Here is an 18,406-nt window from a genome sequence, read left to right as displayed (position 1 = left end):
GATGTTAGGGGGCTTTTCTTGACACATAAACAATGTCACCTTTTGAAGAACTGGGTTATAGAGAAGAGCAACATGTGTTTAGATTTTCTTTCACGGAGACTGTGAATTTGTCCCTTATCCCACTGTTGTATGACAAAATAAATGTGCAAAAAGTCAGACATCTCCTCTAAGACTGGTATATCCTAACACAGAGAATGGCCCAGTTTCCACACTGGGCCCCTTATAAACTTTTCTGCCCCTGTATGTAAAGGTGCCTTTGACATGGGAGGTAGCTATCACCAGGTGAATCTTAGTGCTGGCGAGCTGCTCTCTAGAGGAGCCAAACCCAGCTGGCAGGTATTGACCTGACCCCAGTAGCATCACATAATTACCTTTTTCACCATTAGGAGCCTGTCTTCAGATAATCATCTCTATTTATTAGTGAAAATCCATATGTATCTTTTCTGCAGCAAAGGGTAGAAACAACAAGTTTAGGAGTGTCAGAACTAGTTTATTGGCTGGCAGTACTTTGTCAGTATGTTTCCAAACTAGCAGGAGTTTAGCTTCCAGTTTTTAAGGAAAAGATGAGCTGCTTGCACCAGGAGTCAGCCTGCACACAGAGCCTGTCCCAGGAACATGCCTGGCCTCCGCATGAGCTGCGCAGAAGACTGACACCATCTCGCTAACCCCCTCCCTCTCACTTTCCCTCTCTCTCGCTCTTTGCCTGGAGTTATTTTTAGATTTCATGGGTTAAAGCTTGTTCCTTCTGGGCACTTATACGCACAGGGCAGGCACGCACACATGCTGTAGATGCTACAACTCAGGCACGGGAGTTAGCCAACAGATGATCTTGTTCCACATCAAGGAACGAATTCCAATTTCTTACGACAAAATACCACCCTTTGAGAGGATGCACAACGTGCTCAACCACGTGGAATTTTGTTGCTTGCAAATTTGACTAGGAGACATTCAACGGATAGAAAAAGCGGTTTACACAGCAACTTCCTCTTGTCTCAAATTTCCTTCCAGTTTGCAAGATCTTGCTTTCTTTCAACATTTGCTTTAAGCCTGATTCCCATGCCGTCCGCCATAAATGCAGCGGTGGCTCAGCAGACAGCTGCTGGGTCAGTTCCCAGCGCTACCATTAGCACTACAACTGAAGGCACGGGTGGGGGCACAGGGGGGATTTATTCTGCCATTATAAGTCGCAACCAGCCCATTATCAGAGTGAAGGAGAAGACCTATGAAGAGCTTCACAAGAAGTGCCTGGAGAAAAACGTTCTCTATGAAGATCCTGATTTCCCACCAAATGAGTCCTCCCTCTTCTATAGCCAGAAAATCCCCATCAAGTTTGAATGGAAAAGACCACGTGTAAGTAATGTGTTTGCTGAATGCCTTTTACCTTCTGTAAATTGAAGTATTCGCCCTGAGCTTACATTTTTGCAGAAAATGTCGGGGGGGAAGCTCTGGGAATAAGCTAGAAGTATATTTCCTTAGACTTCTCTTGGAAGATTACTGGCTAGGGTTGTGGAAGAGAGTGTGTATATAATGACTAAAATACAAGAAACCAAAATGAAACAAACTAAAAAAGAGATGGAATGAAATATGTAGAAAAAGAGGTACAGAACTTAATTTTCTTCTTGCATGATTTGCTGGGAATATTTTTGTCAGAAACTACCAAAGAAAAAATCCCATTCTTCAACAAGTTACTGGGTTTGCTTAATTTTTAAACACTACCTTATTTCAGTTACACCTTTATTTTAGTGTTCTGCTAATTCCTAATTAGCAGAATGTTCCTAATCTGTGAAAATAAAAGGACAGGTTATGGTCCAAAACACGCTTTTACTCAATTGTTTGTTCCCAACATTGCTTAGCCAACTTGCAAAGGTTGTTTAGTATATTACCGACTTACCATGAATGTGGGTGTTGTAATCACTATAAGGACCCACTCCTGCCTACTAATCCCATTTATTTTTCTGATCTTGTGGGCATTCCCCAGCTAGCCTTCCTCTTCTTTCCCACCCTGAATCTCTCTCACAGGCAGAGGACTAATTCCTCAATTCCCAATTGAGTCCCCGTCCTGCTGCTGGAGCACTTCTCCTCTTTCCGTCACTCCTGCTGGTTTTGCTGCTCCCCACCAGCGAGGCAGCCCTGGGGACGCTGCCTCGGCCCCTGCCGTCCCCTGTCCGGCAAGCGAGGACGTGGTTCTGAGGAGCTTCCCCAGCTCCTCCCAGTTTTTGGCCACCTCTTCTAGATTTGCTTCAATGGCAAAGTCAGTGGTGATAGACAAAACTAACCGCCAGGAATGTAACTAAATAGCAAAAGACCTGGGGCTCTTGCCGGTCGCTGTTAGAGCCGCAGAGGAAGGCCATGCGCTGCCGTCACGACGATGACGAGAGCAGCATGGGGGGAGCAGCGTGACTCCCCCGTCTGCCGTGCCCTGCGCGTGTGTGCTCTGTCATTCCTTCATCACCACCACGGCTGCATCAGCTCCCGGGGATGGGCGTGAATGAGTTAAATCCAGCTGCAAGTCAATCGTCTTAAAGGGGTGGGATTTCCCCTATTTCCACACAGAGGAAAGCAATATAGCAGTACAGTGGATCAATGCCAGCACCCTGGGGCAGACAGACTGCAAGTGTGCATATGAAAAAGCATCAAAACATAAAAGACTCCACAACCTCAGACCTGTCTAATATAACTGAGCATGCACAGATCAAGCCTTTGTTTTTGGGAAGGTTCAGACTTCAGGGTCTCTATCCCAAAGGTATTTCTTTAAGCCACTTGTTAAAAAATAAGTTTGGAAGCTCTATACTTATTATTCACGTAGCAACAAAAAGCTGGGGACTGTGTAAGATTCAAAATACAACCTCAACATCAAAACTGAAGCTATCTGCGTTCTTTTGACAAAAGTGTTCAGGCACCTGATATATCTGTGGTGCCAGCTGCAGGTAGAGCAGAGGCAGGAGATCCAGAGAGCTGCAATCTGCGCCTGCCGAGTACTGGCATGCTGCGGGATCGTGGATCCAGTCGGTCCTGACCTTGATCGAGATGGCTGTCCTGCCAGGGACACACTGGGCCTGATTTGTAGTGATGGCTGTGCCTTCTTTTTCAAATGTGTTTTAAAACAAACCCTGTCATTCAGGTCTTTGCTGTAGCCAGTAGGTCCCCAAAGAGGAGAAACTCACATATAATGCTTTCTCCTTTTATAATGTGTCCCTTACCTTGTCATCCCTGCCACAACTGCAAAGTGAGACTTCTCTTGGGCACTGATGCAAAAGACCTGTATCTGTTGGTGCTGATCTCTGATTGCCCCAGGACTGTGAAACTGTAGGTTATATAGCACTGGCAGGAAGACTTGGCTGATAATATTGTATACATGAACAGCCACAATAGACATGTTAACAGAGCATCATAAAGTCAAATGAATATGAAGTAGCGATACTGGGATAAAGAGTATTTTGCTAAGAGATTACAGCAATCATTGAAGCACCAAATATAAAGATTTGACTGCACAGGCCATGTTTTGTCATTGTCCGTAAAGATACGGACAACTTCTGTTCTTATTAAATTGCAATAGCATTTTTTTGGCAAAGCGAGCAACTAGCTTATCACAGAATCACAGAAACACTAGGTTGGAAAGGACCTTCAAGATCATCAAGTCCAACCATTATTCCAGCGCCACTTTATAAAGCAGTAATTTTTAATCACTTTGAAATTCAGGCCAAACTTGAATTGAATCAGACTTGATAATGTCTTCTAAAAGAAAACAAAATTCCAGATGGTTTAGCAGTCCTGAGAGAATATCCTAACACTGGCTTCACTCTAGATCCTTTCCCTGATTTCTATAGCGTATTGTATATGCTACACACCCCCAGAAACAGCAAATAAATAAGTGATCAATGTGCTCTAAGATCTCATTTAAAACAGAGAGCTGGGGAGTAGGCAACCTGTTCCTGACTGCCTCTGGCTTTCCGAGTCACCTTTGTCATGCCACCTAACCAATTTGTATCCAAGCTCCCCCCACATGAGATCAGTGCATGAGAATATAACATACATGAAAGATTAACGCTGGCCTTAAATGAGCATTGTTTGCCATGACATGAATCCACGTGGGATTGTGGAGTGCAAGTTTCTTCCAGAAGCTCCAAGTATTATCTGACGAATCACGAAGTTAATCTAAAAGGCACGTTTGCCAGGTGCCAACGCTATAACCCAGCGCTGATGACAGTGCCGTTCCTCAGCTGAATAGTGCTTCTTCGCTGTATCTCTCTGCATGCTGTGCTGACATATGGAAAGGCTGAGAGTCTGCTTTTGCACCTGGGATTTACAAAGGCCCCACAGCAAGTCAGCCACATGGATGACACTCCCCGGAGCCCTGGCTCTGAGCTGAGGCACCCGCTGAGCCCTGCGTGGGCAACTCCCCCTCCTACGTGTGGGCTGCCAGGACCTGGGCTCTCCCCACATCCCCTGGCGATGGCCCCGCTGTGGCGCGACCGTGTCCTCGGGGCGCCTGCAGTTCATTACTGGGGCGGTGAGAGGTGTCCGGCATCCCAGCCCCAGCACTACCCCTTGCTCTCGTGCATCTGGCCCTACAGACCGGGAGGTCAGGTCCTCCTCCACCACCTCCCGAGATGATTGGCCTCTGCTGCTGCGAGGGCAGTGAGGGCACGAGGACCGGTCTTGTGCCTTACCGTCAGAAGGACAGCTGCCACACAGGGAAGCTGCGAGCCTTGGCATGGGGGCGGCGAGAAGGCCCCTGTAATTCTACCCAGCTAGTGACTGCCATGCCGCGACGTGAATGCGCAGGGCAGACCTCCTCACACTCAATTCAGGCAAAAGCCAAAGGACAGCCCTGAAAGCTTCCCTGAGTAAAGACTGCAGGATCCACCCCGCGTCTCCGTTCAGAGTATGCGTGCGCGTGGTTTAGGTACGTAGGGGGGATGTAAAATCCCCCTCAGTGAACGCCTAGAAGCCCAAAGAGCCGGTCTCACCCGCACCAGGTCATATCCCGCTCAGTGAGGGGCTGTGCTCAGCTTTCTTAACAGCCTCGGCCGCCCACACCTGCGGGAGCTTCTCTCAGCTGAGAGCAGGGACAAGATCACCGATCTCTGAGAGTTGAGAAAAAGTCTCTATTATAACATAATGCAGAGTATCGAGAGGTCCTGCTTCAGTCCTGTTTGGGTCCAGTGACACTAGGGCAGTAACAGGAAGGCTCTGCTGTGGCACTGTGCTTTCAAATGCACCATTGTCCCATTGTCATTCTCCTTGTCCCATTGTCATTCTCCTTGCTCACAGCCAGGAGGTCACAGCATTAACTGCCAGATGCAACGACTTCCCTGGGGTGATCCTCTGTGTAGCCAAGAAAATCAGCAGAAGCTTTCTTTTCATAACAAATACAAATAAAATCAAGTCAGCAGACTAGTGGATTTCGCTCAGAATGAACATGAATCAGTCGGATCATCTGCTGCACAGGTGTGAAGCCATTTGGATTCAGTAATCACAAAATCACAGGCCCTCTGCAGGCTGTACCGCAAAGCAAAGATGGCATTTAGTGCCACCAAGGCAGGACTTTCAGATGAGGGTAATCCAACTCAAACTCTAAAACCAGCCTGGTGTCTGACAACATTGAGCTCTGCCTTGAAGTCTGCAGCACAGCCATTTAATAGCATGGTCTAGACCATGAGAGGCCAAGGGAGAAGCATGAGGCTACAAATTGTCTTAGGCAGGCCAAAGGTGCTTCCTCTACTCAATAGGATCGGTTTAGGGAATTTACTTAGAATGCCATAGATTATTAACAGCAGTTTTTAAAGGAATTAATGCCTTTTGCTGCAACAGTATAAGCTGACTGAAGGATTTTTCCTGACTCAGAAGAAAAGCTAATGAAAATGTAACGAAGGTCAAATGCCATTTTTAGTTGCATGCTGCCTTTGCATTTTCCAGTGTTCCCTTCCAACTGACTCATAAGTACCCTCTGCCCAGAAAGCAGCATGCACTACTAATGGGTTTTTCTTAGGATTCTCTGTCTCCCTTGCTGTAACTTTGACTCTTTGTAATGAAATTACAGTCCGAACTGAATCAGCCCAGTGAACACCAAGGTCCTTTAGATAGTGGCAAGGCAGTCTGAGGCACTCGGATCAGAGGAGACTCTCTCTAGAGGAATCATTGCATTAATGAAGTGCAGCCTATCGGGATTCTCTGTGATAACTTGACCTAAGAGATGAAGAGCAATCCCTTGCTCAGCCAGGAAGACTGGAAGGACAGACCTGCCACCTGCATCTCGAACACCAGGTCGTCTCTCTCTGCTGACTGAGTACTTTTCATCAACCGTGGAAGACCTTTAAACCTTTCCTTGTAACTTCAACTGTACTCAGCACGACTAGCACAGCTGGAGATGAACTGGAGTAATACAATATTAAAAGCATACCCACAGTGTACTAAACACACCTGGCCACCATGAAGAAATGCCAGAAAAGCATTTTTGTCATAGTGAAATCGGTCTATATGACAATTGTATGATCCTCTCCTTTGCATTCCTTTACCAACCATCCTCCAAAGCAAAGGAGCCCAAGATGCAATAAATTGCACTGAGGAACAATCATTGCTGTACGTTTAACGTTTAGAAACAGGCATCATCTAACTACCGTCATCTAAAACACAGCATGCTGGATTTCAGAGCTTGTTACTTCAATGGGAGCAGGATCAAGCCAAAATACAGTAACAGAGGCTGAAAAAATGCAATCTGAAAACCTGGCATCTCACAGCTAGTTTTCGGGAGAGCACCACAGCAACGCAAGGAAGAGTATTTTCAACAAAGCAAGTGGGTGGAGAAAAGCATGAAGGCATCTCAAACAGCTGCCTTGACAGAACTGAACCCCAGGACAGCTGACATAGGCCCAAAATAACAGGACAATCCCTCCATTTCCCTCCCTCGTGGAGAATAAGGTGACTGCTGGGGGGAGCCAGAAGCTGGTCTCTCTATCTGGCTATATGACTAATCCAAATATTTACATCAAAGCAACTCTGCTGATTACTGTGAAGGAGAAAAAAAGTGGGCTCAAGCCAAATGAAACTACGAGACCTGAAACATTAGTCTAGGAAAATCCAGGGCTACCCTGATGACATGGGAAAAAAGCTTTAGACCACAGATGTAGCATCAGCTGCCTGTACTGCCACACAAGAAATTGTCAGTTGTTTCTTCTTTCTCCGTCCCACTCCAGCCCTGCCATCTTCCAGCAGGTTGGGTTCTCGGACTATACTTTGTCTTCTTCCCCATTTGCAGCTGTTCAGGGAAGTGGTCCTCAGGTTGCAATATCTTTCTTTCCTTACCCTCACGAGAGATGGGTCCAAAAGTTAAGTGTCATCTTTTTCTTCCCCATACCAAATATTTGAGTTTGAGAGATGGGGTAAAGCAGGGACTTCTTTTTCTCTGTAGGACAGGTTGTACCTACTTCTTCCCTTGGCTTTCCTATACCCTGCAGTTCTTTGTCCTATACAGAAAATGTTCTGTGTAACCCTGCACTAGTCCCACTTCATTTGCTCATAGTTATTACGTCGTCCTTCCCTCCCTACAGCAATTCCTTAATTATTTATGCCTGTACAGCATCTTGTGCCCATTCTATACTAGTATAAATACTGACAAACCAAATACACTGTTTTAAGTGCAGGACAAAAGAAGAGCTTCCTGTCCTCTGAGACAGATGATATCTGTATACATTTGTGAATGCAGTATTGGCAATTAAATACTGCAACATGAGGGAAAGAATAAAATCTCTTAACCAGCAATTGATGATTCCTGAGAATTAAACATCTGATCCTGGGCAAATTTTAAGGAGGAGTATTACTGGGGTTCATTTCTGATGGAACGCATTCTTCATCCCTAACTAATAAGCCCCAGCATATTAGTTACTGCAAATTGGTCTCCTTAAACCTGCAGTCATTTTTAAATAATTTAATCTGGTCCCCTGATGCTCTTTCCACCTACCTGCTTTCCTGTATCCTCCAGTGTTTTGGGGTGGTGGGTTTTTTTTCATTATTGTGTAGAATAATATTTTTCCCCATTCTTCTAATTTTAGTGTATTTGAACCCCCTACAGCAGGATTCCCTCAGGCTAGCTATTAGACCCTGTAGATGAATTGAGAAAACTCTGGCTGAAGTCTGGAACATCCAGATTCCAAAACATTTTTGTAGGCAAACTCTGCAAGAGATTTTGATGTCCACAAACTGTCCTACAGGAAAACATGGTTCTAAAACAGCCTTTATTTCTGTGGCAAACAGGCATCATAATGCATGCTTTTCCTGCTCATCCACATGTTTATGTTTTGCAGGAAATATGTGAGAATCCACGGTTTATTATCGGTGGAGCCAATAGAACAGATATCTGCCAAGGAGAATTAGGTATGAAATTCTTACTTCAGCTCTGCACCTTTTAAAGTCTGCATCACTTCATTTTCTTTTGGTTTCAAGGTGATATTTTAAATCCTCTGTCTCAGTATACCACAACACATCTACTGATTCCTTCTCTCTATAGAGAATCATTGATATCTGCCTAGTAGCAATCTAGGTAAGAACTTGAAGCGAAAGATGCTTTGCAGGGCATTACGCTTTTCATAAACTGATATCACGAGTGTGTTACAAAGCAACATTTGGCTTTTCTTTTGAGCTTTGAGGAAGGACAAAATTAGTTAAGATGAGAACAAGAGTTGAGGAGTTACATGACTGAGAGAAAAATCTAATCAGCTACTGTTGTATTTTTACAGGTGTTTAGTCCTGTTATTTCCATACAGGAAACAGGAGCTTCTGAAGGCCTCCAGCTAAGCGTTGCTTGTACTTAAGGACAACCCCTATATTGAAGACCTTAAGCTCAGATGCTCAAAAATACTTTGATATATAGAGCTGCTAATAGGTACAAGTGATGCCTCTGCAACAGTCATCCACATGGCACTCATCTGCACTGCTTTGTAAAGTTATTCCCCACTCAGCTTTCCCATGTCTTTCATGGTTTTATAACTTCTCCTGTGATCTTCTTCCTAAGCTAATACACCCTAATGTGTGTTAATCTTCTAAGCGTTGTTCTGTGCTTGTGACTGTCCTCATCACCTTCCCAGTACTTTTTCTTTTTTTAATTTATTTAAAACTTCCTTTCGTTTTGAGGTGACCGGAACTTCACAGTTGCTAAGCTGTGGACAGAAATGAATTTACATGCATAATATGTTCTCTCTTTCAACTTCCATTCCTTCCCCAACTACACATAGCATTGTTTACCTTTTTGATTTCTGCTGAATGTTGGATAGTTTAAAAAAACTCCTGTTCACAGTGGACACCACATCCTTCCTAAGGGGAAATAGATAACTTAGAATGTACTGCTATATGTATAGAGTTGGCTTTCCAAAATATATACGTATATGTATTTCTGTATGTTTTATCACTCCACCAGTTTCATAAATTTCTTTTACAACTCCCTGCAATCAAGTTGAGTTTTCACTACCTCTAATTCTCTCACCCCACTAATTTACACTGCTCAGACAAGCTTACCCTATAACCTCTCTTAAAGTAGAAAGCTAGGAGGTTTTAATTAAGGATTGAGGCATCCTTTGCTGAGCACAGCGGTACTATGGGAGAAAGTCGCTTTCCCAGAGCTCCCACAGAGGCAGCAAACTTGTGCAAGTGTCTGAAGGAGAAACCAAAAACGCGCTAAAGGGGACGGTGTTTACAACAGTGCAGACAGAGATTCAAAAAGAGGAAAACACGTCAGAGCAATGGAGCAGGAAAGAGGCCCCACGGGACGATGACTGGGACAGTGGGTTATCTTGAGAGCAGAAAATGAAAATGAGAGACTGAACCGCAGCTGTACAGAGGTCCACCTGGGAGGGGGTTATCTCTCAGCTGGTCTCTGTCCTAAGTTTGGAAGGAGAGCTAACGTGGGAAATCAGATAGGCATTCACCTGGGACAGGGAAATCTTAACACAGGTAACACTGCTCATCAGATTTTAGTTTTTTCCTAAAGTACAGGGAACTTCATCTATTTGACAGGCATGTACCTAGCGAAGAACGATGCTGATGAGCATTTCCAGAGCACAAATAAATAAAGTGCTAAAGTACTGCAGAACACATGGAGAAGAGCCCTCTCCTGAAAGGTGACGGCACGCTCTACTGAGGAAGTGACACATTAATACGTGTCATTGCAGTATCTCAGGTTTTCCTTTTGATTATAGTTGCTCTTTCTCTTCATTTTGTCTGCTGCTTCTGCTTGTTTCAGGTGACTGCTGGTTTCTGGCTGCCATTGCTTGCTTGACACTGAATAAAAAACTACTCTGTAGAGTCATACCTCATGACCAGTCCTTTATACAAAACTACGCTGGCATCTTTCACTTCCAGGTGAGTCCCTTCATCTAGCAGGGAGCAGATGTAACTGTGTTTACCCAAGAGAGAGCTCAGCTCTCGGCTGCGCTCTTCCCTCTCACTTCTCCACCCTACAGAAGCGTGAGCAACATCAGGGAAGGAAGAGAGATTGAATTGCCTCACCCTATACTCTTCCAAGAGGGCAGTGACAGAAAGGCCAGCCCATACAGCCAATTAGGGAGCGTTAACCCACCAAGGAAGCATTTGCAGATCGCCGCGTCCTGCGCGTAAGGGATAGCAACAGGTGCCCAGATACAGCGCTACAGCCAGCACAGACAGGCTGGTAGTTGGCAAGAGCATCTATTTTTAGGCCCGCAAGCAGCTGGTCTGTCAAAAACAAGTTATTGAAGAACTGCTTATTCAGAAAAGATTGACTGCTTTCCATATTTCCCTTGGCTCTCATAAAGGACCTCTCACTGACCCACGTACGCTGCTGGGGGAAATTCAGTCCAGCTGCTTCCCTCCCAACAGCCATTGCTTTTCGCCGCATTACGAAGTGGTTAATTTCCACACTTCTCCTCTCTCAGCCTGGCTTTTCAGGCAGGCTCCCCCTCCCCGCACCAACTCAACCCAAAGATTTGCTCTGTTTGCCTTTATTCAGTTCTGGCGCTATGGAGACTGGGTGGACGTCGTCATTGATGACTGCTTACCCACGTACAACAACCAGCTGGTCTTTACCAAGTCCTCTCAGCGCAACGAGTTCTGGAGCGCCCTCCTGGAAAAGGCCTATGCAAAGTAAAACAACCTGCTGGACCTTGCTGGGCTCACCACCAAGGCTTTGGATGGGGACATGGTTAAACCACTGCGTACAGGACCTGTAACAAGCACATAGAGAGGCTCTGAACATACCAGTGCCTTTTCCCATAGATTCTCATGCCTCAGAATTGGGGATGGGGTAAAACATATTTTCTATGGGGTTTTGCTACTCATTCAGAGTCTATAGTTGATTCTCAGCATCTCTTTTTTTTTTTTAAATGTGTGTTTATATGTCTCTATTTACACAAACATACACATATATTATGTATAAAATATATATATAGGTAGGTATCTTTATCTGTGTAAAAGAGAATCTTATTTTTCTTTCCTCTTTCCAAGACTCCATGGGTCATACGAAGCTTTGAAAGGAGGCAACACCACCGAAGCCATGGAGGACTTCACTGGAGGAGTCACAGAGTTCTATGAAATAAAGGATGCCCCTAAAGATATCTATAAAATCATGAAACATGCCATTGACAGGGGATCCCTCATGGCCAGCTCCATTGATGTGAGTCCATATGAATTTTGCAGATGAGCCATGACAAATGGCAGAGGAGAGGGACCTCTCCATCCGTAATCAAATATATGACACCTTTTGGAATCGCTTGGTTTAGTCCACATAGCAAACATCCATTTCTAGGAGATGGAGTAATCTCCACTAGACACCATGCATTAGCAAATAGCAAGTGCCAAAAGGGAAACAAACAGAAGCAGAACATGGAGGTGAACAGAAGGGATGCGATCAGCAAAACCAGCATCCCCACACCCTCAGCCCTCGCCTAATAAAATGAGGTTAGTAGGGGGGTGCCACAACTCTATTAAGACATGAATCTTCACGTCAAAGATGCTAAGTATGCAAATGCTTGGGAATTCAGCCCTTCAATTACTAACATAGTCTTAAATTGTCTTAATTTACTGTGGTGAATTTAGAAGTGAAAGTAAAAAAACCTGACTTCAATAACCATTACGGAGTATGAAGTTGCAGTAAAGGCAGAACAACAACCAGTGCTATCAACCACTGTAGCTAAGTATGGACCAACTAGCATGTAATGAGAGAGAAGTTACCTAGGCTATCTTGTACCGTTTCTCTTCTCTCTCCCCACCTCATCTTTTCGCATGATACTTTTCTCCCATTCTCTGTACCAGGATAACCTAGGCTTTTCCTATGGATCAGCTCCTCGGAGCAACATTGGGGAACTGGTTGCTCGAATGGTGAAGAATCTGGAAAACACGCAGATGGCTCACTCCGCTGTAGACTACCAGGGGACAGACGAAAGGCCAGCCTGGGTTCGTATGTTTCCAGAAATGCTTGACTTCACAGGGTTTTTATTTACAGACAGAACCATTAGAGAAACATATCATCTATGCTTTTAAATCCTTATTTGTCTTCACTGAGTTATTGCAACACAAAAGACCTGTTCTTACAAATGCTGTTTGACATACGTATTAAAGTTTCAGTCCTTTCAAACACAGTGACTGATACTAGAGGGCTTTGCCAGCACTGAGGCAAAGGGCTGTTGGCTTGTGGCAAAGGCGTATAATTTCCAGACCTTACCTGTACAGTAGGAATGGAGAGCGTCATCACATCAAATATGTCAAAAAGTGGCACATTGGTTATTGTATTTGGGAACTGGACATTATTAGTGGATTTTATAACATCCCTCACTTGCAAAGGATGGAGAGAGTGAGAAAATTTAAATAGTAGAATGGAACAAGATCCCAGAGTATGGAGGGGGTGTGAAAGAAAGAAAAAGCAAGCTCTTCATGGCTCTCACTCCAGGCACAAAATCTCTTGGTGAACTTATTTTGAGACAGGGAGTGCTATGGAGCTCTGCCCACCAATGGAGGGGAATCTGTTCTCAGGATACTCCTTTTAGACTACTGACTTTAAGACCCTAATCTAAAATGTGTGACAAGGAAAATGAAAAAAGGTCGAGTTTTACACATCTAAAATGTAAAAATAAAAAGTAACTCCAGCATACCGAAGTATCTAGCAAAATAGAGAGAGGGATGTTAAAACTGTTAAAGGAAAATCCCATGTTGGGAAACCTAAAAGCTTTCAAATCTGTAGAGGGACATGTTGCTTCCTCCTTCTCCCTGTGAGGCAGCTGTCATACCTTGCCCTTTAGGGAGCTGCATTTCCATGACAAAGAAATGACATCTCTCACTTTACAAAGAGAAAAAAACCCAACACCCACTCAAATTACATCATCTAGAACGTTTGGTTGCGCAAACTGTCTTCTGCATTTGCAGTAGAAATAGCTGATTTTTCCTCTTTTGACACCCATATTTAGTCTTCCTAGAAGACTGAAATGGAGTCATTCTTTGGGAAAGCCCAGTATGACTGTCCTGTTTTGCAAGCAAAATCACGGCTGCAAATCACCCATGTTTTGGGAGGAGTTTCCTCCCTAGTGACTGTCTACTCAAAGAAGGTTGGAAAACTCTATAGTTGCTGCCCTGGAAGCTGTTTTGCTGCTGGTTATTACACACTCCTAAGCCATCACCAGGGGGAAAAAAAAAAATAAAACATTACTCCTGATGGAAAGAGGCAGATAGTGCAGACTTCAGAAGCACTTTAGAGAAGTGGCCCAGGGCACCAGCAGAAGTTAATATTCTTGAACAGAAAGGAGAGAAAGGGGTTATGATAAGTAATGATGGTGAAAGCATGAGTAGAAATGAAGAAAAAATGAAATAGATATGAGGTTATAAGCATAAAAAATATGGAAACAGGAGCAAGGAAAAAAAAAGGAACAGGAGCAGAAGGGAAATAACTGAAAATAATTGTGACAGCCAGGAAATATTCAGATGAGATCTTCCCTGTGCAAGCTGAGAATGTATCTGTGTGACCTTACTAATTCTGCGTTTCCAGCCCTGCCTTTCTCATGCCCTCAGATGTGTCAAGAAGGGATGGAAGAGTTACTGTCAGGGCCTTGCAGTCAGCTCTCAGCGACAGACGTAATGGAGGAGGGGAAGTTTTGCACATGGTCCATGTGCACATAGAGTAGCTTTCCATCCCCACCGTTCTCAGTGATCTCTCCTACAAACACAGCAGACTCTGTGCACCTGCCAGCTTCCTCTCCATTCTTTATCTCCCAGATAAACAGCAGTCTGAGATTTGCAAATAAAAAAATCTATCAGAAACACTAACAGTTGATTATCAGGACAGCAAATATATTTACACCTGAGCAACACATTGCTGAAGAAAGCTACGTTCTTCCTGAATGGCAGTTCAATGGAAAAAATTTCAGTCATGAGGATTTTAACAGTTATGGAATAAAATGTACATCTCCATGGGAGATCAATTTTTTTAAAAAGTAGTAAGGGAACAGTGTATTAAATAGGGTGTTTTAATGTCATTGTGATAAGACTGCAGCTGTGTCTAAAGATGTAAGTATTCTTCTACGTGTTGATCTGCTGCAATGTTTCCAGTTAATATGTAATAACCTTACTGAGCCATACAAGAACATACTGTCACAGAAAGGGCTGAATAGTTGTACTAATAGAAAATCTATTTTGATTTTTTGAAAATTATTTTGATGAAGCATGCCATATACTAGCATATTCCGAGTGCAAAAAGCAGTAACCTACACAAAGCAAAAAAGTAATTCACAAAATGTCCTTTCCAATTGATATTATTAACTTCTTGCTTTTTTAGTTCATGCTTCACTCCTTTCTAATGAACAACATTAATTCTGTGGACACTAAGCTTGGCAAATGCGCAGAAGAGAACAAGACAAAAAACCCTGTCACCTGAATAGTGTCATCCTGCCTCCAAAAGCCCTGGGTGGCTTAGAGCAGCCAGCTGAGCTTTGCATGACTTTTACAAGTTTTTATGTTGTGTCTAACAGACCATAGTGCCAATGCAGTACGAAACCCGGATGTCTTGTGGGCTCGTCAAAGGTCATGCCTACTCCGTCACAGCCGTGGAAGAGGTACGTATGGTCCCTTTCCTCCAGCTATGGGGAGCTGTGATCTATGCTGGCCTAGAACCATGAATGTCAGCAAAGCTGGGGTGGGGGCTGGGGGGGGAGCAAAACAAATTATGAGTTAAGGAAACAAAATTTATATTTAAATAAATGAAAGCCTTCTGGAGAAAAAAAACTGTCCAAGTTTTGGCTTTCTGGGGAAATAGGTATTCCACCATGGTCTGCTTGGGCAAAGGTGGCCACAGCCAGCCCTACCTCCTGGTATTACAACCTGCCCACACTCACCCAAGCAGGTCAGGCTGGGCGATGGCCCAGGAAAGCACCATCACTGTAGAAGCTGGTATCAGCAATTTGACAGGCAGAACATTTCCTTTTGAACTACTCTCAGCCTATGCTTGTTGCGTTCATTTCCAATCAGACAATGTTTAAAGGGGAAAGAATTCGTCTGGTGCGGCTGAGAAACCCATGGGGGCAGGTGGAATGGAATGGACCTTGGAGTGACAAGTGAGTAAAGTGGAGCTTGTGATTTGGAAAAAAAATTGCAGCTTTATTTGCCCTTATGCAGCTTGTGCCTGACCCTAACATTTGATGATGAGGTTTCTGAATTGTTCTTGCTGTCATTTTGACACATGCACTTTGAAGTTGATCATAGTTCAGTGCTTAGCTGAAGCTGTAAAGAGTACCTAAAAAAGATGTTTAAGAGGGGCTTTAATCAATAGAAATAAAGAGAGAGCCCAGTCATTCTGATTTTACCGTCTAGCAAGTTCAGCAATGTCCATTTTCAAAACAAGATGTGACAGTAGAAAAATCTTTTAAGTTCTGGAAGAACTGGATGAAGCAAGATGTTAGTACATGAGCAAGGTAGGATAAAGCCTCTCATTAGATTTTACTAAAAGGGATTTCAATAGCTACACCAACAATGAGAGTCTGCAAACACTTTTGTCTTCAAGGTAAATAAAATGAACACAGTTCAGCAGAATTTTGAGAGCTGCTAAGAGGAAGTTTGAAGGGAAGGCAGAGAGGAGTAGGACAATTGCTTCTTCATTTGGGCTTGTGGAGAGGAGGGTAGCATTGAGAAAAAATGGTTGTAAGGCTCACAAAGGGAAAATTATATGGATGTAGCAAGATGACTCTTTACTTTCCATTCTACAAGGCTTACAGTAAATGCATGAAATGAAAACTGCATTGCAAATCATAATCTAACTTGCGTACTCTTTTGAAGGTCAGAGGAGTGGAACTTCATTAACGAAGCAGAGAAAATCCGCCTGCAGCACAAGATCGTGGAGGATGGAGAGTTCTGGTGAGAATATCAGTCAAAAAACTGTTTCTCTAGGAATAGCAAAAATGAATCAGACTGCACTACTTAAATCTGCTAAAACCATTGCAATAATCCCTGTTCACCTTCGTATTCCAAATAAACCCTGCTCTCTAATCCCCTTATTCACCTGCCAGTGTTTACTGAGTGCCACCAGCACAGTCCTAATTATGCCACACCTCCACAAGCTCTCCATCACCCTTCCTATGTACCACCCCCTCAGCACAGTGTCCCCCAGTTTGGAGCTGTACCTCTGTTAATTGACTACCCAGCAGGCCAAACACATTAGGAAGTCACGGCACTCCCACTGCAAACTTGCCCTAATAGTGGCAGTAACATGGGTCACCCTCCTCAACCTCACCAGGATCTTTCAGACAACTGCCCACCATGTAAATCCATTTGGGTTCAGTTTCCACTCAATTCCTCCAGGATATCATTTGAAGATTTCATGAGGCACTTCACAAAACTTGAGATCTGTAACCTCACACCTGATACTCTGGAAGCCGATAAACTCCAGACCTGGACTGTGTCAGTCAACGAAGGGCGCTGGGTGAGAGGCTGCTCAGCTGGAGGTTGCCGGAATTATCCAGGTGAGCAATGGGTCTTAAGAGACAAGGCCTCTTTGATGGGGACTGTATTAGATCCCACAGGCTAAGTCACACCACAGGCTGATCAGTGCTTGGCCATAGGAAAAGCCTTGCTTCCTCAGTGGATGAGGCAGGTGATTTTGTAGCTGGAAATCTTTTGTCACTAGGTTTGTGACAGCACCTCATAAGCCCAAAAGGCAGACCTGGCAAAGATAAACCATTGTTCAAATACTTCACAGTACCCCAAGTAAGATAAGAGATCAATTTCACTCTAACAGTTAGATTTCACTTGAGTGATCCACTTTCTGACAGCTTTAGGTGCTTTGGAAATTTGTCAGATGCCAATTCTTCATTTTATATCTTCCTTTCATGTGCAGTTTTCTTAGAACTATTGAAAACCCATAACACATAAAAAAAACATATACGTATTAGCACAATTTTAACCTTTCCCTCAGGAGCCACAGGCAGGGAACTTAAAAGTTCTCTTTGATCATGAGTATCATTAGAAAACTGAAGCTTTACATGTTTGCTTTGGGTTGTTGGTGGGATTTCACAGACACATTTTGGACCAATCCCCAGTATCGCTTGAAGCTCCTGGAGGAAGATGATGATCCTGAGGATGAAGAGGTTGTCTGCAGCTTCCTCGTTGCACTGATGCAGAAAAATAGGAGGAAAGAACGCAAGCTGGGAGCCAACCTGTACACCATTGGCTTTGCCATCTATGAGGTACCAGCTCTAGACTTTGTTCTTAGCAACGTGGTTGCAAATCCTGACAGTATGCATTTACCAAGAGAGTCACTAAATCATTCAGCTTGACTACATGAATTGTGATTCTCACTTTGCAAGGAACTCAGGGGAAACCTGGAAGAGAGGAAGGAAATTCAAGGCTTTGTAACTATTCAGCCCATAGTAACCTCAGGGTTTACCCCATCTATAAGTAACAAACTTTTTCGGCTTTTATGGTGACTTAATGCCAGATTTTAACACATTCTCTCTCATATATATACTCTTCAATTTTCCTTTCATCCTTGCTGAGACTAAACATTTCATTAGCAGAATAGTGTAAAAAAGGAAACAGACACCCAAGATCTGTATATAATGATTAACCTCTGTCCCTGCTATCATCTTCATGAAGAAGTCAAGTTACTCAGTCCCTTGAACAAACATATTTTAGTTCAGATCTTAGTGGGTCTCATGCAGATCCCAAGAAATCTGGAAAGGAAGAAAGAAATTGCTTGTTTATATAACTTGGGTGATTTTATTTACTGTCTGCATTCCCAGAAATCTATGTGAACGCCCTTCTGTATGATCTATAAACAAGTGAACTCACCTAGCAGCTCTGACTGTTTCTTCTCTTTGTCTCTCCCTAAGGTGCCCAAAGAGGTATGAGCAGAATGGAGGCAGATTGGCATCTTGCTGTGTGCTCACAGCTAGTGTTACTGTTG

The 18,406-nt window shown here is 43.7% G+C and overlaps 1 protein-coding gene across 1 annotated transcript in view; it reads left to right on the top strand.

Moving 5' to 3' along the window:
• The first annotated feature begins 770 nt into the window (after window positions 1-770).
• CAPN3 (calpain 3, (p94)) overlaps window positions 771-18,406 on the top strand; it is a 29,896-nt gene continuing 12,260 nt past the window's right edge. The window contains exons 1-12 of the mRNA XM_010293087.1: window positions 771-1,350; window positions 8,304-8,373; window positions 10,235-10,353; window positions 10,979-11,112; window positions 11,473-11,641; window positions 12,280-12,420; window positions 14,982-15,065; window positions 15,478-15,563; window positions 16,282-16,359; window positions 16,804-16,964; window positions 17,518-17,687; window positions 18,333-18,344. Coding sequence (XP_010291389.1) covers window positions 1,057-1,350; window positions 8,304-8,373; window positions 10,235-10,353; window positions 10,979-11,112; window positions 11,473-11,641; window positions 12,280-12,420; window positions 14,982-15,065; window positions 15,478-15,563; window positions 16,282-16,359; window positions 16,804-16,964; window positions 17,518-17,687; window positions 18,333-18,344 — 1,518 coding nt within the window. The 5' untranslated portion in view covers window positions 771-1,056. The remainder of the gene's footprint in view (window positions 1,351-8,303; window positions 8,374-10,234; window positions 10,354-10,978; window positions 11,113-11,472; window positions 11,642-12,279; window positions 12,421-14,981; window positions 15,066-15,477; window positions 15,564-16,281; window positions 16,360-16,803; window positions 16,965-17,517; window positions 17,688-18,332; window positions 18,345-18,406) is intronic.

This window comes from Phaethon lepturus, unplaced genomic scaffold, assembly GCF_000687285.1.
Source record: "Phaethon lepturus isolate BGI_N335 unplaced genomic scaffold, ASM68728v1 scaffold15468, whole genome shotgun sequence".
Taxonomy (NCBI): domain Eukaryota; kingdom Metazoa; phylum Chordata; class Aves; order Phaethontiformes; family Phaethontidae; genus Phaethon; species Phaethon lepturus.
The sequence above is the reverse complement of the archived record's forward strand: the minus strand, read 5'-3'. Positions and strand labels throughout refer to the sequence as shown.